At 41.9% G+C, this 23,917-nt stretch overlaps 4 protein-coding genes and 1 long non-coding RNA gene across 8 annotated transcripts; 2 read left to right on the forward strand and 3 right to left on the reverse strand.

Annotated features, from left to right (window-relative positions):
- Positions 1 to 3,107: 3,107 nt before the first annotated feature.
- LOC135341308 (gamma-aminobutyric acid type B receptor subunit 2-like) lies at positions 3,108 to 7,728 on the reverse strand. Its single transcript, XM_064537826.1, has 16 exons — positions 7,423 to 7,728; positions 7,154 to 7,297; positions 6,927 to 7,097; positions 6,253 to 6,363; positions 6,118 to 6,183; positions 5,778 to 5,993; positions 5,364 to 5,651; positions 5,231 to 5,312; positions 5,036 to 5,170; positions 4,608 to 4,755; positions 4,412 to 4,547; positions 4,255 to 4,362; positions 4,022 to 4,159; positions 3,603 to 3,923; positions 3,347 to 3,529; positions 3,108 to 3,290 (listed from the first exon to the last, which is right to left on the reverse strand). Exons 1-16 carry the CDS (start codon positions 7,675 to 7,677, stop codon positions 3,243 to 3,245), a joined length of 2,550 nt encoding a protein of 849 aa, XP_064393896.1. The 5' UTR covers positions 7,678 to 7,728; the 3' UTR covers positions 3,108 to 3,242.
- Positions 7,729 to 8,314: 586 nt separating this feature from the next.
- LOC135341307 (integrator complex subunit 8-like) lies at positions 8,315 to 17,665 on the reverse strand. 2 transcript variants are annotated; one of them, XM_064537824.1, is made up of 20 exons: positions 17,450 to 17,665; positions 17,114 to 17,294; positions 16,614 to 16,842; positions 16,249 to 16,443; positions 15,838 to 16,068; positions 15,392 to 15,670; positions 14,489 to 14,641; positions 12,721 to 12,912; positions 12,147 to 12,257; positions 11,338 to 11,513; positions 11,192 to 11,259; positions 11,000 to 11,103; positions 10,749 to 10,833; positions 10,311 to 10,420; positions 10,073 to 10,132; positions 9,876 to 9,934; positions 9,495 to 9,613; positions 9,013 to 9,303; positions 8,655 to 8,698; positions 8,315 to 8,504 (listed from the first exon to the last, which is right to left on the reverse strand). In XM_064537824.1, exons 1-20 carry the CDS (start codon positions 17,580 to 17,582, stop codon positions 8,379 to 8,381), a joined length of 2,946 nt encoding a protein of 981 aa, XP_064393894.1. In that variant the 5' UTR covers positions 17,583 to 17,665; the 3' UTR covers positions 8,315 to 8,378. The 2 variants fall into 2 exon arrangements, with proteins under 2 accessions (XP_064393894.1, XP_064393895.1); XM_064537825.1 differs by having other exon boundaries at positions 17,114 to 17,319; positions 17,450 to 17,592.
- LOC135341311 (uncharacterized) lies at positions 12,843 to 14,457 on the forward strand. Of its 3 annotated transcripts, XM_064537830.1 has the most exons (5): positions 12,843 to 12,972; positions 13,018 to 13,134; positions 13,180 to 13,789; positions 13,861 to 13,935; positions 13,997 to 14,457. In XM_064537830.1, exons 2-5 carry the CDS (start codon positions 13,051 to 13,053, stop codon positions 14,323 to 14,325), a joined length of 1,098 nt encoding a protein of 365 aa, XP_064393900.1. In that variant the 5' UTR covers positions 12,843 to 12,972; positions 13,018 to 13,050; the 3' UTR covers positions 14,326 to 14,457. The 3 variants fall into 3 exon arrangements, with proteins under 3 accessions (XP_064393900.1, XP_064393899.1, XP_064393898.1); XM_064537829.1 differs by having other exon boundaries at positions 12,909 to 13,134; XM_064537828.1 differs by having other exon boundaries at positions 12,953 to 12,972; positions 13,018 to 13,789.
- A 4-nt stretch (positions 17,666 to 17,669) lies between the features above and the next one.
- Positions 17,670 to 20,307, forward strand: LOC135341312 (proteasome subunit beta type-5-like). The gene is made up of 6 exons (XM_064537831.1): positions 17,670 to 17,923; positions 18,252 to 18,399; positions 18,653 to 18,764; positions 19,315 to 19,444; positions 19,647 to 19,851; positions 20,097 to 20,307. Exons 1-6 carry the CDS (start codon positions 17,765 to 17,767, stop codon positions 20,201 to 20,203), a joined length of 861 nt encoding a protein of 286 aa, XP_064393901.1. The 5' UTR covers positions 17,670 to 17,764; the 3' UTR covers positions 20,204 to 20,307.
- LOC135341315 (uncharacterized) lies at positions 20,304 to 22,992 on the reverse strand. Its single transcript, XR_010396551.1, has 4 exons — positions 22,633 to 22,992; positions 22,290 to 22,512; positions 22,167 to 22,227; positions 20,304 to 21,943 (listed from the first exon to the last, which is right to left on the reverse strand). It is a non-coding gene; the product is annotated as an uncharacterized LOC135341315 (long non-coding RNA).
- Positions 22,993 to 23,917: the final 925 nt, after the last annotated feature.

Consider the following 23,917-nt stretch of genomic DNA (forward strand, 5'->3'; position numbering starts at 1 on the left):
AATGATTCCTCATCTCTCCTGCGATACTTGTACTGATTCACAGCTATTGCAAATGAAACAAATCCGATCAAAGCAACGGTAATGCACACAAGATAAAAGCCAAACCCACAACTGATCACTGGTGGATATTTTCCCAAGTAACTGTCTTTCCATATGCGATCCATTCTGAAAGGAATGGAAAGGACAATACCTAGAATACGATTTGAGCCAACTAGTGCATAGAAAGCCCCCACTAGAACTCCCTTCATTGTGTGTGGACCTTGTGCCGATATAAACTCAAGACTGGTGGCCAATAATAGGAAGTAACATCCGTTTATGACCCCTGGAAATAGTAATACTGTCCAATGCATATTCAAGGTGGTTTTATTGTGTTCAACCTCGTGCAAAAACATACACTTTGGTTGCGGTTCTTTGTGAGTATACAAATTAAGGTGACCGGCGAAGTCAATTGTAAGCATGCTCACAACTGCTAAGATATAGAGAGGCACCAGTATGAGAAGGCGGTGAACAATCTTTGGTCGTCTGTTTCGCAGTACGGAGTACATTAGCCAAATGTAGATGGGGAGTATGAATACTGTAAGTACATCTGAAAAAAACTCTGGGCTTAGTCGGTCACAAGTGGTGTTCACATTACTAAATGATATTGAAAATCCGGTGTGTGTTGAGAAATTATTGAAGAAGGAAGTCATTGGTAAGTCAAGGATAAAAACAGGTCCTAGAGCAAATAGTATTAGAAGTACACTCTTAAAAGATTTCACATCTTCAACATCTGAAGTTTTGAATGGTCCGCCATATCGTTCTTTTGCGTAATCAAGTCTTGAAAACTTAAAATGAGTGGAAAAAGTTGGGACAGGAAGTAATGGGTGACTATTCTTGCGTGCAAAATTTAGAATCTTTATTATCATTTTGTAAGGGTTGTACTGTACACCGTCATGATTAAATTGACGCCTTGTACAGCAACTTACCAGGAGCAAAATGAGGAGGAGCGTTAGAAAACATATTGGTAAAGACTGAATGAAGAACTTAAATATGTGTGTAATTTCTTCATCGATGCAAGTGTCAACAACATAGATCACCTTAGTCGAAACTTCGCCCACCTTAACGGCCCACACCAGCCAATGCACAAATATGCCAAGACTTTCACTAGGTTTATCGATCAGCTGATCCAGTCCAAACTGAATGATATTACTGTTGAGAATTGAAACCCCGACAACGAATATTAGCGAGGAACATATGTTCAGTATCATGGTCGCAATTGCTAGCATGACACCATTTTCAGGTTTTGTTGAATCTCCAACAAATTGAATGATTGAAGCAATTGATGATGCCAGCATGGATACAGTCGCAAGTATTAGACCACTGATCAATGTTTTGTATCTGCCCAAACACACATCACCTACGATCACACCTAGTGGATATGCAACAAGCAGCAAACTAAGGATTGTGCCCTCCAAAATCGCCTTCCAATCCACAAAATCCGGCGGTACTTTTAAGATGGTCGGTAACGCTTCAAGAGCTGTGAAGTAGATAGATGTTACAAGTGTCACCCACAATAGTATTTGCACCACTGGTTTGGTGAAGATGAACATGGGCCTCCTAAAAGAGCACATGCGAATAGTCATCATCTGTCTAGTTTGTCGTAACATAGTGGACTAGCTTGTTGTAGACTGCATGCATACTAGACTGAGGCTGTGATACAGCAAAAAGTGTTTCTAAGCTTTCAATGTTGTAACTGCGTGTGTGTGATTCGAATAACGTACTTGTATCGATAACATTAATCTGATACAATGCGCTGTTTTACTTTCAGAATAAACAAAGTACCCGCGCATGTGTCAGCAGCTGTATGTATGATGTAGGAACTAGGTACACAATGATGTAGCTAGATCTACCAATAACTGGGCAGTCCTTTGGGAGTCCGCTTAGGGTAATTTGTTCTAAACGTGGGAAATTAATTAAATTATTAGAAATCAAGTAAGTGTAATGAATTCGCTCATGCATGACTTGTGACTTGCATGGGCAAAATCTTAGTGAGATACCTGTACAACAATCGATTTAAATCGACTGAAATCATTCACTAGCTATTATGTAGTCAATGGTGTATAGCAGACTACCGTATAGTGCTAGAAATAGATTTATTAATTTTGTTCATTATTTTTAAGATTACAAAACTTTATGCGATAATTATTACCCGAGGCGCGCGTGGGCGGCCACGGGTATAGTAGTCCGTTGGTCTGTTTGTTTGTTTGTAATGTGTGAGTCTACTCACCTGCATGCCATGGCACTGCGTTTACAGCATGGATAGCCTTCATACAACAAGTTATTAATTTTAATAGTGGCAGAATTTCATGTTAAACCTTCGTTGTCAAATAAAAACGAGCAAAAGCTAAGAAGCTTGTGACTGGGTCTGCTTACCTGGATGCTCTAGCACTGCGTTTACAGCATGGGTAGCCTCCACACAACAAGTCAGTACTTCTAATAGTGGCAGCTTTCGGTGTTAAAGCTTCGTTGTCTAATAAAAGCGAGCAAAATGTAGCTTGAACAGAACTTGCACATGCGTTACTTATAACTGAAGTGATCCTGTACCAGGTCCAGAAACAATGGAACAGGGTCACTAAAGTAGAAAGCTGTATATACCAGGAACAATATTGGAACAGGGTCACTAAACCAGAAAGCTTGCTTTAGCTGACTGGGATCCATGCAGGACCTGGAGCCATACTTCTCTGAGACTCCATGCTTCTTTGCTGTGATCCTAATCCACAGTGCATATATTTATAGTACTACTACCTGTTCTCAAATGTTTCAGCATGCCTCCAGTCTGGTTTAGTTTTATTGCTCCTGAGTTGCTGTGCAAGTCATGCATGATGATGATAACAACATCACTATATGCACTGCATTATATCAGTCTTCTGGTTTCTTTATAATCATGTCACCAGCCGAGGGTTTGCACTTTAGTGCTCTAGTTTCTTTATGCTTTCCTCCATTAAACGCCGCAATTTCAATGGGATTGTATAGGCCTCGATGAAAAGCCAATTTCGATACAAATTAATGCGACGTAGCCGCTTGCATAAGTAGCATTAGTTGGTCTCACGCATTAATTTCTAGCACAGTATGGTATACATGAACAGTTTTATCATCGATGTGTATACACTTCGGTCTGTTATACATAATTAATAAGTACTGAAATTATGCAGCAAAAAAGTTTCAGCTTAATAAGTCAGACTACTGAGTACAGTTCAGTGTTTTCATGGTGTAGCAATACTGTCCCCATTCCTCTTCATCACGTCATCTCCCTGTACGTTTATAATGAGTAATCATGACTATAGTTAAGAAATTGAATGCAGTTCACCTGTTCAAAATGAGCAAGCTGTTTTTGTAACTGGGCAATCTTTGCTTGGATGTCTTGAACGGTTACTGGTTCCAGTAAGTCTTGCGAGGTGTTGTGAGTTACTGTGAAGTGGCTGGTATTTGGTTGTGAATCATGCTCAGTGAAGACATTACTGCCGTCAGGATCTTTGTACAGCAGTATTGCCTATAATTATATGTGTAAAGTATGCGTTTAAAATACACTTTACTATACTTTAATTTATTAGAATAAAACATACCTTTGGAATGAAGGTTAGACCCAGGAAGAGAGTTGCTCCAGCGAAGATGGCCAGCCCATACAGGGTGACGTACACATCACGATGGCTCCTGAGAGCAAACTCTGTCACTATCAGCATTGTGATAATCACCGTGTTGATGTAAATAATAGTGTACAGTTCCTTCGTATCATTCAACCCCTTAACTTTCACTTTCCGTGTCGTGAAGGCCATGAAAATAGCTCCAAGTTGTAGCAGAGCTTTGTAACCAAAAGAAATTGCAATCCAGACTGTAGCTGCTGTGCTGGCACACACAAAAATGAACACTCTTTCGTTCCTTCCATTCTGCATGCATAAATATACGATATCATTAAACATGTGCCCCTAGGCCCTATATAGGCTATAGAAATTGCCCTAGCTATTCATACTAATTATGCACTTACATGTTGACGATCATCATTGACAAGAGTGGCATTTGCTGTGATTCTTGACCCTGGAATGGCCGTTCCCACTGTCATGACAATCATCTCTAAGCCAACAATAACAGCCACAATAATCACCAGCATCCAGTCTTTGATCACCTGTACATTAGCATGCATTCTGACAGAGTAATATCCTTTGTATTGATGTGTACATGCAAAAGAAAAGATAAATGGGTAATTTTATTAAAGTGTACCATTTTATTAGGAGTTGGGTTGCTGAAGATGTAGTAAATCCTCCATTGTTTGGCCAGAATGACGGCAAAGCAGAGAGTGTTGCCAACAGAGAACAGCCAAAATCGAAACTGAAAGAACGTGTATGATCAATGTTCTATCATATTGACTGTTGCTCACATTGCACAGTATGGTCTCTTCCAGTTGTTGTGAGCGCTCTTGTGCTGATGTACCATAGAAAAATAAAGCTAGGTAGAGCAATGTTGCCCCGGCAATTAGCAGGAAGTTCAAGTTTGGACTTCCAAGTTTGACAACACTGAAAATAGGTTATGTTGTATATAGGATTGAATTTACTTCTTTATTATCTTTCACTTACCGTTTCTTTCTAAAGAGTGTGTTAAAAATGAGTGCCACTACAACGAATGCTAGGCCGATAATTCCCAGTAGGGAGTATATGATCGTTATCGCTAAGTGAGTGTGGTCTATGACATCCTGTGGGCTACCATCGTATGGTACAACTCCATCTATAAACGACAGACAGAATAGTACTCTATAATCACTTTTCTGAAGGCAGAGTGTGTATGGCGTGAGGTCACAAACAGTATAATTATCTCTAGTTCACATCTAAATTGTACAACCCAGAGTATACAAATAGAATCTGAAAGTTTCACTCACTTGGTTTTGATGTGCGTGCACAAGTAAACGCACTGTTTTCATAACTACCACTTTTCTAAACTAGCTATAGGTATATAATTATTCAGTGTAGACTTTGGGAATGCAAATCACATGTCTGGTATTGCTTGCCTGGCCATATGCTGTTGTAGCTTTCGTTGAGACTGAATACAACAGAGCCATTGCTAACATATTGAACAATTCCAAATGCATAGTTGTCCTCGTTGGTCACCCTAGCAACAGCCGGTCTTGTAACCTTGTAACCATCTATTATCGTCAATCAGAATTTACTTATAAATTATAATATTTTTGATGTTCATAACACACCTCCATGTTGCATGACTCTATGTTGCTTAAGTCTCATTACATTCTCAGGTCTAGCACCATCTGGCTTGAATCTAATGGGTCCCTGTGTGAAAAAAGCATTTAGCCATAATAACATTATAGCTAATTGACCTACCGTTATTCCAGTTATTTTAACTTCATGGAATGCTTTTTCCATGTAGCAGCCCATCCTTCTGTTTGTGTGGTTGAAGTTATACAAACGAACAAGTTCCCCAGGGTATTTGTTGTCGTCACAATCGCTGATGATGGTACCATTTTGCGCCCATCTGTCCACTAAGTCCAGTCCGTAAGCAACTACCCACATTGCATCATAAGCATTCCCAAAGAAATTGAGTGATGTATAATTTGAATAGCGTTCCTCCTTCATCAGATTTTGATATTTGGTTAAGAATTCTGCAGGTGTCTATAAAAAGGGGAATGCAATATTATTAATTGAGTGTTCCCCGTGCAGTATTAGAACTGGTGCTCCATGAATGTTAATTTACTCAATAAATTATCATCAATGCTCTATAGCTAGCTGTCTTCTTACCATTCCTGAGTATGAAACTGCTGAAGAGTTTTCCATTAAAGCGTACGACTCAGGGGTTATTGCATACGTTTTGTTTAGAGCCATCATAACTTGTTCTCTGGTGCAAGAGCTGTTGACGTGTTTGTAGGCTGTATCCCACCACTCAGTCATGTATCGACCGTGCATTATGAGCACTATCTCCTGGTCCAGCAGTCTCTGACCATACTTTCGATAGGCCTATAGTGCAGTTCATGCAAAGATACAATCAAGCAAAGCTATCGGGATTTATTATTCTTTCAGTTTGGGAGAATTCTCTGGCGCTATGAGCGCTATGAAGCCAGTACACACATGCATAACTAACCTCACAAAGGATATGGTAAGCATGAACTTCAAAGGTATTGATCATGATGATTCGGTAGTCTTCTTCCTGTTGTGACAAAACAAACAACAAGTTCACAGTCTATATCAACTGTTTGTGTGTGTGTGTAGGGCTTACCCAATCTAGAAGTTGTTTGTAATCAATTTTCTCCATAGAAGGAGTTATCATTGCACCTTTTCCAAGCTTCCATCCTTGTTCTCGAAATATTATCTCTATTCCATTGGCAGCCTATGCATTGCAATTACGGATGAAGTACCTTACAGTTAAGAAATTAGTTATGCAGTGGGGAAAAACTGTTTTAGGTGCGTGATAACATGTGTGATCAAAGTCACAAAAATGATTATGTGGTTTGTGAGTGATTTAAAACATGCTCTAAATTTTGTCGGGAGCTCCTTAGGAGCAGCCAACTATGGCAGTTGTAGTACAAACCACGTTACGGTACGAGTATGTCATACTACGTCACTATTGGACCGCATTTTAAGTGTGTGCGGTACAAGTATGTCATACTACGTCACTATCGGACCGCATTTTAAGTGTGTGCGGTACAAGTATGTCATACTATACGTCACTATCGGACCGCATTTTAAGTGGGTGCGTAGGTGTAGAGTGGTTAATTAGATATCCTCCAGCCCACATTTAATTTATTCATGGCTAACAGTTTACACAGCTACAAGCTACTGTTAGTGACCTAGATGTAGAATGGAATGTGCGTGGGATTGCATAGTACAGCTAAACTAATGACATTTTGTTTGTCTTGGTTTTGTTGATAGATAGTTTTAGTTGATACTCACAGAGTTGAATGGGCTTTCGTCTTGAGTGATGATGCCTAATTGCTTCCAGTTGAAGTGTTGTAATATTGTTGCAATGGTAGGTGGTACGTAAACATAGCAGGGCAGAGTCCGAAAGAATGTTTTGAATCTCTCTCGATTATTTAAAGTGGGAGAACTTGATGCAAAAGAGATCTGAGTGTAATAAGTTAACTATTAGCTATTGAAACAGAATACAATAATTAGCGTACATGAGGCACATTCCAGTGATGGCTGATCTCAGCCACAGGAATGGTGGCAGAGGAGCACCCACAGCACATTGACGTGATGTAGGTGGGCTCGGTCTCACTGTCAAAGTGTTGCAAGAAACTTTCCAGTGCAGAAATGCTTTTACACTGCATTATTTATAATACATTGTTTATAATTATATTATAATGCATTATTTATAATACATGCATTATATATAATACAGATACAGACATACCTTTGTAAAGAAAAAATACCCATGCAGCCAGCGTACCTTTGAATCCAGAACTTGTGTGTACTTGAGGTTGTAATCTGGGAGCAACCTAGAGTCATTGTTGATCTGTTCTAGAGCAAAGTCGATAATTGGGATACCGCCAGAAGAAGTGGAGCCTCCAGTTAGTGCAGTGATGAAAGAAAAGTGCAGGTCTTTTTTTCTTTCATCTGCACATTGAACTTTATAGCCATTGTGCAGAATAACTATAAAAGCAGTTAATACTGCAATCTGTTTAATGACTTGATTATTCATCATTGCAGCAGTTAGTTTCACTTTTGTCCTTTTGTCACAGAAAAAACTGGCAGCCCTATTTATAGTCCGTGAATGTAGGTGCATTGATCATGCATGGTTGTTTACTTTGATAGTACATACAACAGATGCTTTGAGTTCATGTTTTGTTTTAAGAGTATAACTTTGCACTTCAAAAGAAAACAAACAGGGTGCAAATTTGTAAACTTTCAATTTCAAGCAACTTTGCCGGATTTCAAGGTTTAGTCCCAAAAAACTTAGTACAGGTTTATTATGATCGTTTATGTTCTATTCTTTGCTGTGTGTGATCCAACTATAGTAACTCCTCTCGATCTATTCACCAGCGATGATCAAAAGTACCATGCATGGCTATCTTTAGAGGTGATAAAAATATGCTGTGTACAGTTACGTTATTTTTTGTCTGTTACATGCAAATGCAAAACAGATTACTGGTTATACTCCCACTTTACTAAATAAACTTTGTGTGACATTTATGTTATGATGGTTGCGCAGTGCAGGGTACCTCAGCAAACAACGTCATCGACCAAATATATAGTTCATTCATAAGAACTCTTGACCACAATAACTCCCCTGAATTGTATACACAACTGCCCACGCAGTTACACTAGATCTACAACGTGAATAAAAATGATCATTAATAATTGCTTCACTGTCAAGTTAATTGGGGCCATACATTTAATTTAGCATCATAATAATTGTGTCATTTCAGTTAAGAAAGTTCTTAGAAATGTTCGTCTCCTGACATGAGCTGCTCTCTTGAGAACCTCACTGCTGTTGTTGGTGTTCAACTCAGGCTGACCAGCCACTTGCATCTGAAGGGGGTTTATTAGCAGTGTACAAAACATTAATGAGTGGGAAGATGGCCCTCAGACTAACAGCTGAACAAATAATTTTGCTGAGGAAAATACGCTGGCTCAATATAATTATTTATACACCTGGTTCAATCACACAAATTAACTCACAGCAATTTTCTGCTTGTGTTTGTCGCCCTTTGACGTGAGAGTGTCTATGAGAGAAGTTAAGGCACATCTTCACAGATCACACAAACACTCAGTCACACAACAGTACCCATTCAATGGCATTAAACTAGTGCATAAAAGACAATCTATGTACAGTGTACAATTTGATGTTTAAGCTTCAAACTCTTGAAAGGGGAGGTCCGATCAGGCGGGGCCCTCACCAGGAGCTGGGGGGGTATTTATTAGCAACAAACTTTTAAGGTGCCAATCTGTCATTACAACACACAAGTGAGAATCTGGATACCTCAGACACGTAACACAAATCCAAGTTGTAATATTAACCGTGAGACAATGAGGATACAGATGAGATATTCGATGATGGTCATGTCCCAGAGGTGTGTGAACAGTCCCTCAGTCATGGCTCCCACGTTGCTCCTCACGATACCGAATGCACCCTCGTAATCCACCGGCTCTAACAGCTGACACACTATCAGGGAGTGTGTGTGATAACGCAGCCTCGTGCAACAAGCCCTTAGTCGCTGATGGACGATGGGAGACCAGATGGCCTCAGGCACTTCCGTCGTGAAGTGGTTACTGGCCATGGAGCCGACAGACAAGAAGCCATATAGGGCTGCACCGTAGTCTTGCTTTGCTGTGGAGAGAAAGTGGGTGTAGAAAATATGTATAGTTTTTGGTGTATACAGGGGGAAAGCAAAACAATGTAAGACTGCATGTGTACAATGTGCACCCACTCATGCAGGTAAGACTGCATTTCACTTTCTGTTATCGCCATTGTCTGCCTTACAATCAAAGGACAGTCTTATACAGTTAGCTAAATCTCACCGCAGTAGAGGTGGGCCTGCATGAGTAGCCAGGAGGTGTTGTTAGGCTGTAGCCGTAGTGACCGCCTGATGGTGGTGCTCAGGGAGCGGTATACTTGCTGTACATCAATACTGCCAGGACTGAAGGGGTCAAAGGTTAGTTATAATGGGGGAGCATTATGGATACTCTGCCCATAGTTATAGATCTTATGAGTTTAATTCTAATCTCAGATGCCAATGTCTTTGACTATTAATTATTGATTGATGAATTGGTGAATTAATAGCGAAGTTGCAAAGTTAACTATCAAAACGTACATCGGGTAACATTAACTCACAAATTGCAACTTCGTTATTAATTCACCAATTCATCAATCAATAATTATTATTGGATTAAGTAACTCACGTTCCAATGGCAGTCGGCCAGTGACTCTTGTACTCACTGAGGACTTCAAACTCAGGTTTCTACGCAGGAGGCAAAATAACACATTGATAACTAATCAGCCTCAACATTCAGGAATCAAGTACGTACAAACTACACATGTATGTAGACTTCAAATTCCATCACACTCAATCACACCCAAACACTCCAACTGTACTTACCTCTAGGAGGTTCCAGACTCTTACCAGGGCTGCCAGTAGCAGAGACAGGCTAGTGGTATCCTGAGGGGGAGATTGAGCTACAGGTCAGTACAGTGAAGCATACATGTGTATGTACACAGCTTAGATACTAGACTTAGGGGACAAACTATACGAGCACTTGAAGTGACACTCGTAAGTTTGAGGAATTGCATTTCTGAATGATCGAGGCAGCTGTTCTCGGTGTTACTGTTTGCCTTACCATAAGGTTCTCTACGAAGACGTCCAAGTTGGCCCTGAGTTTGGACTGTCTCTCACTCGTCTCTGCCTTACCCTCCCCCGCATGAAGAGGGGGGCAGAACACCGTCAGCACTGAATGTGTGTACGTGTATGATAAGGGCACAGGCTACATGTATGTGTGTGCGTGTAAAAGGGAGGGTATGTAAAGGCACAACCTGTGTATGCCACAGTACAACAAACCTTGTCACTGTACAAAAAGTGTACAATGTTGTATGCCAGTGTACAAACAACGTGACTGTCAATGTACAACAACAAGGACATGTATAAGCTATTTAGTATGAAAATGCTGAGAACCACACATTCAAGTAAGCTAACTTGCTGGGTGCAACAATCGTATATTTCACACAGTCAAACATAATGTACATGTACAGGTGGGACCCTACCAGTGTATGTGTTATACCTGCGTCAAAGAGGTCTCTGATGGGCTTCCTCAACTCCCGTCCCTCCTTCACACAGTGGACACAGTTGGCCAGGCGAGGGGCAATCTGATGGGGGGAGGTGCATAAGAGTAAATGGCAAAAATAGGTATCTGTCATCCTATTGCATGTACATACAAGACTTTTCTACACGTAGACTGTATGTACCTACATTCAATGTGTAAACTGAAAACAGCATAACAACCATTCTGCACATTGTACTCCACCCACTTACTACACCCGGCTCCAGCTGTGTCTCCCTGGAGAAGAGAAATGAGTAGTGTTGGGTGTTCAGTAGCAGAGCATTGGTCAGGTGTGACGTCACACTGTCACATGACTCTATAGTATTGGAAAAATAAAGCTACACACAGACTCAGTGATTGTAACGAGCTATAAATGTACACATCCACTGATGGTAGTAACTCACTGTGTCTTCCATCCAAACAGTAAGCCTTTGACTTAGCAATCAGTGGAGCCAGCTCTCCGGACTGTAACCTAGGACAACCAGAGCAGATAGTTAATCATCAAATTCTGAAACAATGCTAACAGGTTCATAGCTGGAAAATGCTTCACCTCTTCTCCACATTGTCTGGCGTGAGGATGGTGTGAGTGTCCAGTAGTTCCAGAGTGAGTATCTCCTCCCTCAGCCACTCCTCCAGACCTTGACGGACGGGGGAACTGAGGGGTGTGGTCTTGGGGGAGAGCAGCTTCAGAGCACATGAGAAAATCTCAATAGACGATGAGTAACTCTGCAAAGGAGACAAGGAGTTCTTACAGCTAGTTTCTGGGCTACATAAGATCCTCTGATGTATAATTATTTTCTTTTGTTAACACACTCACGTCAAGATGTTTCTACTTTGGTATCAAGGTTTAGCCAAAAACATTAATATGTGGCTTGGGAAATCAAATTGGTCAAGATCACAAAAATATTTACTGTGTATAAAGCACCACTACACAGTGGTTATCAATGCAAATGTATAGAAAGCTAGGGGAAATGGTAAAGCTTGAAATAGCCTATACCCATAATATGGTCTTGGGTATCGTATATCTTCTAATTGATCAGTTTTTCTGGGCAATTTTTTAATAGCGGACACTCTGGTACTTTAACAAAAATTTATCCGGACAATACCGAAGCAACGTAGCTTTATAAGTCCAGCAAGGAGTGCTGCAATCGATAGTTTTTTGAGGATTAGCTAGTTTTAGATAGCTAGTCCAACTATTCAGTCGCACACTGTTCTATTAAACTTAGCTAGCTCGCACGCAGCTGCATGCCTGTTCTAATTATTCTGAATTATACCCAGACAACTAACTTCCGAAAAAATTATTTTTTGCTGTCCGATAAAAATAATAATTAGAACATTATACAGTATATCCAGTCATACCTTAGCTTGTTTGAGAGTCTTCCCCCTGTGAACAAGGATGTTGTACTTTGTGAAGGTGAGAGGGTCGGTCATAGACTCCACGGGAACAAAGCCTTGAGACACGCCCACCCACTGTCAGGCAAACAAACGCATGGTACAACTTACTGTTTAGGATCACATGATACAAGTATTAATGCAGACAAGATGCAACCCATCGTATAACGGGAAAATTTGGTGAGACATTTAAACGTTTAATTTGGTGTCTCGGGCGTGGCTACTCTGGTCAATGATGTTAGATCCACAGCTTAGATTTAATATTGGCAGTTAAATTTGGCAATCTTTGCCAAATCTTCCCGTTATACGGTATGTACATATGTAGGTGAGAGTACACATGCATTGTACCCGTTCTTATTTACAAAAACCGTCTTTGCAAACAACAATGTAATGGCTAAGGACAAGGGAATGCACAAACTGTAATTGAATTCATCTGTGGTACTTAAGAGTCTCATGATATTCACTAAGTGCAAGGAAAGGCATGATTGGGCAGGATTTTAGACATATGACCTAAATTATTACCGGTCTAGGCTAAAGTCACCTTTATAGCGATGGCCCTATGTTGGTTGGTGGGTGTGGCTTTAAACAGTCTCTCCACAGCTGTCAGAGTGGCCTCGGCTGTGACCTCACGACACATTGCAGAGTCCAGGGTCTGTAGGGGTGAGCTGCTGTCCATGGCAACCAGCTCCGGCACAACTGTCTCTGACACAAGGCCACGATAGACAGACTGCTCCTGATAGGCAGAAAGAAATTTACTCAACAAACGTAAAGACAAAGTTATTCATAAGTTAAAGTAGGTCTTATAATAATCATGTGATGTTTAAAAAAAGCACAACAGGCAAAGTAGAAAGCAAGAAGAAAGTTTGAAGAGATGGGAAATAATAATACAGTTCCAGCTAATAATAAGCCAACTACAGTGTTTACATATCCAGACTTCTACAACCAAGTCAATGAGGTAACTACAGCGCTTATGCTTCCAGCTATTATTGACCACCACAAGGTTGAGCTGTTGCCAGCTATTATTCACCACCAGGACCAAGATAATGAGCTAACAAACAAAAAGGAGTTGTATGCAGTTGCAAAGGCCAAAGCCCAACGAAACCAATCAAAATCGATGCTCTTTCGGGACTACAACATTCGATCAGAGTTGAAGCTTATTAAACTGTTGATACATGTAAATAAACTGTTGAGAGAGTGCACCATATATGCAATCGACCATATGCTTATATTTCGACATACAAGTTCAAAAAGTGTTCCAGTGCTTTCAATGTCTATGAAAGAGTTGGTTTCTCTCCTCAGGAGCATTCGCTCAGGCTGGGGTCCTCCACTGGAACTGGTCACAAGGATGCTCAATTCCAAGTTCTGGGTGATGGAGGCAGACGTCTGGGCTGACCTGCTCATCGTCTGCTGCTGGGCCAACCCCACCACTATCTACTGCGAGAAATGCAGCAAAGATGTGGAATCAACTACCACCTCTTGCAACCATGTTGTGTGTCCTGTTTGCGTTGTGGGGAAGGGAATAGGTCCAATAAGCTGTCCTGAATGTGGGCAAAGATTGACTGCCTTGCTTTTCACGTCAGCATTGACATCCACACCGGAAAAAATAACAAGTAGGTTCTTAAGGCATTTAAGTGTTGTTTTGTGCACTAGTGGTTATACAAACTTTTTCCTATCAACACAGGGAAGCGTAGTTTTTGCGAGTCAACAACAGCTGCCACTAAGAAAGCATGTACAAGCAAAGCATGTACAAGCTCAGGTTAGTTCAATTCTACAGCCTGACAACATAACTTTACATACGTATTACTAATTAATTGTAGGCAAGGCAAAAAGTACAAGACCAAGACACAAAGCTGCCACACAAATATCTCAAACCAGCCCCTTCACAACATCAAACCTTCAAGGGCTATTTGAGACACTCTTCCCTGCTCGTACTAGCTGGTTCAACCTGGGTCTTGCTCTAGACATGTCGTGTGAAACACTCAAGGACATACGCATCAAACAGAGGGAAGACTCGGGTGACTGCCTCAGAGAGATGCTAATTATCAGGCTAGAGGAAGAGTTAAGCAAAGAGGAGATTGTGGCAGCTCTCGATACAGCTACAGTTGGACGATATTCTCTAGCACGGGAGGCGGAGAAAACTCTTTGAACTGAACTACTTTAATACTGCACATAATTATAAGCCACATGCACGCACATGATACCACATTGCACTAATGTTACATGTACATCTACAAAATTCAAGTTGGTCGTCTTGCTATCAGTGTATAAGAACTTTTTAGTGGAGACAAACTGGGACATTAATTAATCACCTTGTGTGATGCGATTTCTTTCACAGCAGACTTGAGTAGTCTCTCCCAGTCACGCCCACCTTTAGCTCCGCCCACACACAGGGTACGAACAAACGACTTGAGTCTGCATCGCTCCTCTGGACTCAAGTTCGTAGACAACAGCTGCTCACAAAGCTGCAGAGATGGAAGGGACAGATACTAGAGCACTCGAAATCTACGACAAGCATAATAGTGTCACTGTAACCACGTATATGTAATTTCAGTAAATGTAAAGTACTAGCTAGGCTGTACTTGTAGTTTTTGTACACATAGTCTTATTAGCTACGCAAATAGCATTTGAAAAATCACATTGCTAGACTCGTGCATTCAATGCTCGGAACCAAAACAAAATTTTCTTCTCTGTAACCTTTAAAAATAACATTAAATCTATACTCTCCATGTAATCACATTCTAATCACAAAACACACACCACACCACCACTCACACTGAGCACACAGTCCAGGAAACACACACCACACCACCACTCACACTGAGCACACAGTCCAGGAAACACACACCACACCACCACTCACACTGAGCATACAGTCCAGGAAACACACACCACACCACCACTCACACTGAGCACACAGTCCAGGAAACACACACCACACCACCACTCACACTGAGCATACAGTCCAGGAAACACACACCACACCACCACTCACACTGAGCACACAGTCCAGGAAACACACACCACACCACCACTCACACTGAGCACACAGTCCAGGAAACACACACCACACCACCACTCACACTGAGCACACAGTCCAGGAAACACACACCACACCACCACTCACACTGAGCACACAGTCCAGGAAACACACACCACACCACCACTCACACTGAGCACACAGTCCAGGAAACACACACCACACCACCACTCACACTGAGCACACAGTCCAAGAAGGCCTCTCTCTCTCTACACAGCTGCCAGAACCTCGGCAGTGGGGACTTGTTCTCCATCACCTCCCTCAGGCCATTGTATGCAGTCAGACCCTCCTCCATGGTGACCACATCCACCCCCTCGCGCCTCATCTTCTTACTGGGTGGCTCCTCTATTGATCGCTCTGTGGCAGCTGTCAACGCTCGCCTCTCAAGGCAGAGTCTGTAACCAAGGGGAAGCCCCTTACTCTGGAAGTCCCTAGTCAGGATATCACGAGTGTCCTGAAGAATACAAAATAAGTACATGCACACATAAAAATGTTGGCAACATAAATCATTCCTCACGAGCTCTAGCTTACAAAATACTACCTAAGACTATACATGTACAATGAAAGCAACATGCATAATTATACACGTATGGTGGAATACTGTACACGTGAGTTTCGTACCGACCAACCGGACATTTTTACTGCCTCCAGTTCTGCTGCTAAATTCTCCACTATCACCCCCTCGCTAGCCTCGCAGGCATTGAGGAAGCCCCTGACCTCGTCCCTGTTAACAAACAGTGCACTGTGGGTGGTGGCTATGGAAGAGAGAAGATTGTGACATTGAACAAACAGCTCGCTAGCTCTGGGGAGGTCTCCCTGAGTGAAGTAGTAGCAACCAAGAGTGTAGCTGATCTGGAGGGTGGCAAGAGACATTGATCAATTATGTACGAGACTTTGAAGCTTATGTTTGAAATCCACTATTATTCTACACACACTCTTGTTCTAAGGTTTAATCTAGGCATTTATTACAGAACCTAGCAAGCTACGGAGAACACGGACACCCTATGTATATTTATAAAAAGAAGAACTCACCTCACAGAGCACATGATCCTGTGGTCTGTTCCACTCATTCTGCCCCCCAGAGTCTGGGGGTTCCAAGTGCTCGACAGGCCCCTTGACAGTAGACAGGGACACACCCACTTTAGGAAGCTTGAAGAGATCGGGAACAGTGGCTGAGGAGAGGATCCCATTGAGTAAATCTAGTGCTTTGGAAACCAGTGGCTTCGTCTGTGAGTGTGTATGCGTGTGTGGAAGACAAGTACTGGTCACATACACTCAAACGTTGTTGTTTTGATCCAACAGCTTAATTGCAGAGCCTGAGGTATTGTGTCAGTGCCTTTCACTACACACCACCGGGCGCCGGTATAATACACTGTAGCACGTACATTAAAACTCACAGTTGAATCGATTTGCTCCAGACTGTTGCTATTAGCCTCAGGGGCTGGTGTGCTAGATCGAGAGGGTAGATTGGGCAGGTGCTTGTGACGGTAAATGAACCTGAGCACCCATTGGCTGTGGATCACATGAGCCATGAGTGTGTCCGACTCCTTGCTGAAAAGTGGGCCCTCCTGGACGTATGCATTACAGAGCTGCGACACTAGGCTGCACTGAATCAAGGTAGGGAGTCTGGGGCGGGGACAAGAGTGACAGTGTTAGAAACAAAGCACATGACAACATCTGAGGACAAGCAAACGTGCAGAGCAGTATGAGCCTCTTCACTTTGCAAAAGAGATTTTAATGGACCCAGAATGTGTAGGTCTTCAAAGATCTTCGTAGTTAAAAAAGGTATACTCTACGAAATGTTAAATAGCACAATTTATAGCATGTCATAAAGGATCATTACGTTAAATTCACGCTCTTCCAGTCTCAATACACAGCATATTGTTTCATCGTGCACCTTTTCTCGATGACCTCCAGGTTCCAGTGAAGTAGGGAGCCGAGAAGCAGTGCACAGTTGACCAGAGCCACTCTCCGCTCTTCTTGTACAGCGCCGTCACCGGTTGCTCGTGGCAACTGGCCGGGGAGGCACTCGGCTTTCTCTAGGAATGTCCCTATCAACTGGTAGGCTGTGGGCTCAGCTACAAGGAGCAAGCAAAGCAATGTCTGCTATGTGCATACATTGCAGAATTGTGTTACAACATTCAATTTTTCAGTCCTAGAATCTGCTATACTTAAAGTCTAGATAATACAGCTAGCTTATTTCACTACAAACATTCACAGGTGAAGTACACACCATCAGGGTTCTTGGAGAGAGTTTCAAGGTGTTTCCTGAACTTGTCGGGACAGAGAATCAGCTCAAACCAGGAGAGTGGAAGGTCTTTGGCTTTGGCTACATGGATCTTTAAGTGAGGGACCTCAGCAGTCATGACAGAGAAGAAATAGAGCTAGCAAAAAGGCAATCAGAGACAGGATTTTGATTTTAAGATTACTTTTGGCCACGTGGAGTTTGTCCAGTAATTAGAGTGCAATAAGGGGATTTCCCGTGTCCATGTGAGGAACATTCAGCAAAATCAAGTCCACTAGTTTCTACTCTTCTCTGCTGCTTGTCATGGCTACACTAGTTGATAGATACTCCTCCATGTCCGTCAAGTCTTGCCTGTCCCGTGGAGACGATAGGCAAGGCATTGGGCTGCTCTCTGATCCCATGGTGGACTTGCCATTACTGGACAGGGGACAGAGGTCCTTTGCTGTTCCTCCCGGGATTGAAGTATGTCTTCAGCTGCCCTGCTTTGTGTTTGGTTTGTACGCACTGTTTTAATAAATTGTCTTGTAGAGATGAACAAGTAGATCTAGGTGACAGCCTTTTAGCCTCGTCCCACTCATGCCTAGCGCCTACGTACATGTACTTGACTTACCCAGGTGCTAGGCAGTAGTTGCTGAGATAGAGTTGGTTGGAGAGTGTGGGCATGTAATGTGTCAAATGTGTGGTGTGTTTGATAGAGAGGCTAATTCCCATTTACAACTAAACAATCACATAACGTACACACTCCACACACATACGTCACTTGTCCACACACACACACACACACACACAGCCAGTGGAGTTCCTTCGGCCGTTCTCCACAGGGGGTGACTCCAATGTCAAGATCCAGTTTGCTCACGGGACCACCACTCTGGCTTTCAAGTTCCAACACGGAGTCATTGTTGCCGTGGACTCCAGAGCCACTGCTGGCTCCTGGATAGGTAAACCAGTGTAATGGCTAAATTACTAGATGATAAGATGATAAGATCTACACAAGTAGTTGCGTGTTAATCGAGTACAACAAGTAATATTGTAATGTTCTATGTACTGTGCATTTTATAGCTGGTGTGAGCGTTTCTTTGACATTTCTGTATAATAATAGAGTTTTAAGTTAGAATTTTAATTTCTTTTGCATACCTGTTAGTGTACCTACATGTATGTACACGCCTAAACCTTCATCTCGCCCACCCCCAGCGTCTCAGACTGTGAAGAAAGTGATAGAGATCAACCCTTACCTGCTGGGCACCATGGCTGGAGGAGCCGCTGACTGCTCCTACTGGGAGAGGCAGCTTGCCTTTGAGTGCAGGTGAGAGGTCGTTATCATATCATTGTGTTCTGTTCCGTTGGTGGTGAGTGTAATCACCGTAGAAACTAGATTATTAGCGCTTACTCGACTATAAGCGTATCCTGCAACATTGCTTTCTTGTGACTACCATTAAGGGTATAACTCTTACTATAAACTTCTGCTATTGCTACATTGTTGTTTCTTAGATCCCTGCAAACTAATTTGAACCTACCGTACCATTCTATGGAAAAATAAATTTGGGGTGCATGTTCAGGGCTGCATTGAGGGGAGGGGGGGTAATTCTCCCCCCCCCTCCCCCTAGGATATGGCAGATTCATTTGTACTGATAATTCTATGTGAGATAAAATTGCACCAGAATCGATCTAAGGCCCTCAAATATCCAATTTTTCTGAGGGAGCATGCCCCCAAGTTTGGCTTGGACTAAAGCATACGCTGTGAGGTACTTCACCCCCTTGACCCAAAATCCTGGATGCAGCCCTGATGTTGCATGTTTTTTAAAAGTATTGTCAGAGTGCTCTGATGATCATGTACCTGTTCTTGCTCTGCCCAGGCTGTACGAGCTTAGGAACAAGGAGAGGATCTCAGTGGCAGCTGCCTCTAAAGTCCTTGCCAACATGATCTACTACTACAAGGGAATGGGCCTCTCCATGGGAACAATGATTTGTGGATGGGACAAGAAGGTATAATAATATCAAAGATGCCTGTTGATTTCGCTTTTCACGATTAGGTAGCCCTACATACGTACATGGAGGTACATGTAGGTACAATAAACTAAAAGACCACATCGTTTTTTTCACCCAATTTTTCGCTCTGTTGCAAATGTGAATGCCTGCATGGTTTTGTCAACTCTGCTGTCATTAAAGTCACCTTTCTTGCCCCCAGGGCCCCGGCCTGTACTATGTGGACACTGATGGTAGTCGCCTGACTCACCACATTTTCAGTGTGGGCTCTGGTTCCACCTACGCCTACGGTGTGATGGACAGTGGCTACCACTGGGACATGGAGATAGAGGAGGCCAGAGAACTGGGAAAGAGAGCTATCTATCACGCCACTCATAGGGACGCTTACAGTGGAGGAGTTGTCAACTGTAAGTAATTAGTTTGGTCAACATTTCAGCTGGTTCTTAACACAAAATGTGATGGAGTTCCTCCCCTAGTTGTACTATTTTCTAGAATGAACAATTTGTCCTGTCATAATTATACATGTATCATGTATAATATCGATACTATAACTCAATGTCAATTTGCATTATTTACCGTAGTTGTGGTTTCTGTTGTGTCAGTGTATTATTGGTTGCTACACGAGTTTATTGCCAACGCTCTCCTCCTACAGTGTACCACATGTGTGCGACTGGCTGGGAGAAGGTGTCATCCACCAATGTGGCTGAGTTGCACTATCAATACAAAGACGAGAAGATGGCACAGACAGCCGCTGCATAGACAATGACATGATAGCTATTTGCTTGTGTACATGTATGCCCATGCTTTATTGTTATCATGCTATTTCATTAATTTGTTGCACGTTATAAAATTAGTGTGACTTGCATTGTACAATTGTTGGGGTGGTAAAGATCATCAACTAAAAAACAAGTATTAAGCTAAGTCTATACCAGTTCCAGTGTCTATATATAATTATACTCTCAAAATTGTATCATGCAAACACAAATTTATAACTGCCCATTACATCTCTTGTAGACTTCTTTTCAACAATTGTGTCTTCCTCTCTTGGTGCCTCAGCTGAACTCTGAACGGCAGATAAGTAGCAGGATACTGTGACAGTGCATGGAGGATTCCTTTGCATTAAAGACAGCTCCTTGTTGTTTGCGAGGGATAAGCGGGAGTGATCTCGAAGAGGAAAGAGGCTTGCAGAAATCATCACTAAAATCACTTTCTTCGTCTTCAGTAATTGTTTTCAAAGTAGTGTGGTTCTTAACAGACATCACAAGGAAATAGGAAGCTGTTTCGGGCTCCAAAGGACCCAACTCCAGACATTCGGATTTGGTGGATCTGCCACAGGCAATTAATAAGGGGTTGACATGTATGTCGACTCTAATTTGGACTTGAACACATTACTTTTTTGTAGGCAGGGAGGAGTGAGAGTGGTATCAAGGTGGGAAGGGGCTTGGAGAACTCTTCCGCTTTCTTCATCCTCAATTATTGTATTCAGAGTAGTGTGTTTCTTAACAGACCTCACTTACAAATAGGAAGCACTTTTGAGCTCAACATAACTCATGCAGTTCCGGACACTTGGATTTTGTGGATTGGCCATGGCCAGACACATGGAATGAGAAGGGGTTAACAATGGATGTCGACTTTTGGACTTGAAAACAGTACCCTATTGTTGGCGGTGGATCAGTGAAAGTAGTCTTAGAGTGGGAAGAGGCTTGGAGAACTCTTCGCTGAGGTCGCTTTCTTCATTCTCAATCATTGTCTTCAACGTAGTGTGCTTTTTAACAGACGTCGCAAGCTGTTCTGGGCTCCAAATAAACCAGTTCCGGAAAATTGAGTTTGGTAGATTAGGCATGGCTAAACACATGAAATGAGAAGGGATCAACAATGGATGTCGACTCTTTGGGCTTGAATACAGTATGCGACGAAAGAGTAAGAGTAGTCTTAGAGAGGAAAGAGGCTTAGAGAAATCATCACTAAAATCACTTTCTTCCTCTTCAGTAATTGTTGATGTCACAAGGAAGTAGGAAACTGTTTCGAGCTCCAAAGGACTCAACTCAGGATATTCGAAATTGGTGGATTGGCCACGGGTATAGTTACATGGAATGAGAAGGGATTGACAATGGATGTCGACTCTTTACGACTGAACACAGTACTTTTTGTAGGCGGGGAAGGAGTGAGAGTGATATCAAGGTGGGAAGGGGCTTGGAGAACTCTTCACTGAAGTCGCTTTCTTCATCCTCAAAAAAATTGGGTTTAGTGAATGAGAAGGAGTTTACAATGGATGTCGACTCTCTGGGCTTGAATGCAGTACCCTTTTGTAGGAGTGAGAGTGGTCTCAGAGTGGGAAGAGGCTTGGAGCTCTTCACTGAAGTCGCTTTCTGCATCCTCAATAATTGGAAACAAAGATATGCTTTGCTTGGATGATTTAACAAGGAACCAATGGAGTAGTGGGTGCAATGACATCATCTTTAGTCAGGTTTTACAGCTTGATTTTCAAGTTTGGAGCCCCTGTATACAAAGTATATTAGTGCACTGGAATGCATGTGTACAGTGAAACAGAGCAATTAATCCCGTATCACATCCAGACTCTAGTAATCGCACGGCAGCTTGTTCTAATAACTACCGCGGCTGAAAATATTATTGAAACTCATCATAAACAATTAGTTTCTTACATGTACCACACTATGAATTATAATTTACTAATGGACCTATAAAAATCTGACTGGCTTACCTCAGTTCTCTTCGAGGTATCTTGAGCAGAAATTAGGGATTCACAGTCAGGGTTTGTCACTCTAAGAATTAAAATCATGGCAACAAAACCCCTAAACTACGCTTTTATTAATTCAAAACTTACATAGGAACACAGATACAGCCCTCCAGTGGGTCCACACAGGTCTCCAGAGCCCACCGTCTATTGGCGAATGAGTACCAACCTCCACATCTCTGACCAGTGTTAACAACACCATACCGGACTGTATACGTATCACCATCAATTTAACGAGTTAACAGCTCTAGTGACTGGTCAAGTTGCGGCCTACTCAGAGGCAGTAGTCCAGAGACTCTTATATAGGGATTCACTGGAAAAAGGGAATGCACACAAACAGTAAGTGATGTGTTTAATAATTATATAGATGTAGTTTCTACAAGATTAATTCTGCTGCATAATTATTGTTTATAAGCTTATTAGCAAGTTTTACCTGTTGCCTGCGATGGCTCAATCTTGTCAAGTAGCTGGTACATTCACAATCCAATCCCAGCAGTGACAACTAGCCGCAAGTATAATTATGTTTCTCTCAAGTTCCCTCAAGGAGTCCATGATCAAACAGAGATCAAGATCTTTAACTTCAATTAAACCACTCTATTATCTATGATTAAACTGAGTAAAATAGTTGAATAAACAGTAGAATGACAGTTTTGTCTCTTTCAGAGCAACTGGAAAACTGTTGAACAGATATCAGTTTTATGCTTGGATGTTGTTAACTTATGTGTTCATAATAGCTATAAACTAGCTAGCTATTAAACTTCTCAACACAAAGACTTCTTACCATGCAATCAGTATACAGTTAAGTTGTCACGCGCATGATTGCCAAATGTGAATGGTATAGATCATTCCCACTGCAAGAAATTTGCAGCCCAATCAGATTGCTGCGTTCAAGTGGGAAACCTTACAGCTCAATTTAGCTGACAAGGCGAGCTGGGACACTATTTCTCTGGAGAATGCAGAAACAGCTCCTGCTGGATATCTAGGCTACTAGAAAAGAAGCATAGTCTATCTTAGCATCTATGAATGACGCTTGAACAGTATGTATTAATTAATTAAAAGGACTTGTCTTTGTTTTAAGTTTTGTTGTGCTACCAATAAGATTAGATCATTAGTTTGGACAAAACCTGTGTTATGTATGCCTTCTTTGGTCTTCGAAAAGCTTCTCAGAAGCCTTGGGGTAGTCTTATAGCTGGCTGTACCTCTCCTTGTGCTAGATGTCTAACTATTATGAAAAAGTTTATTTCTGCCTGTACTAAATCTTATATTACAGGCTAGAGTATTCTTCTACTTTCTCTAAGAGTCTGAGGTCTTTCTTGAATTCCAAAACAACTATAGCTAGATCCAGTCAGCTAGAATAGCCATCCAGTTAATTGATTTCTTTATATCGCACCCCTGAGCCATGCGGTTGTCAGCCACTTAAAGATTAAACAATATTCATACTCTGTCTCAAGTACCAGTGAAACAAAACTGCTACGTGTACTGATACCCAACCCAGAGCGCAGCGTTGGTTGGACTCCGCCCAACTAGATCCAAGGTAAAAAAAATTTTATGTCACTGATCTACATTACACATCTAAATCTACATTGCATGCAGTGTCTAATCCATTCTCCACTTGGCTACTTTGCTATATCTAGATCTTCAGTATATAGATCTACTAGTAGTAACTAGATCTTCCATTCCACTTTCATCTCTTGCTCTCTCTTCTGTCTGATCATGTT

This window comes from Halichondria panicea, chromosome 9, assembly GCF_963675165.1.
Source record: "Halichondria panicea chromosome 9, odHalPani1.1, whole genome shotgun sequence".
Lineage (NCBI taxonomy): Eukaryota > Metazoa > Porifera > Demospongiae > Suberitida > Halichondriidae > Halichondria > Halichondria panicea.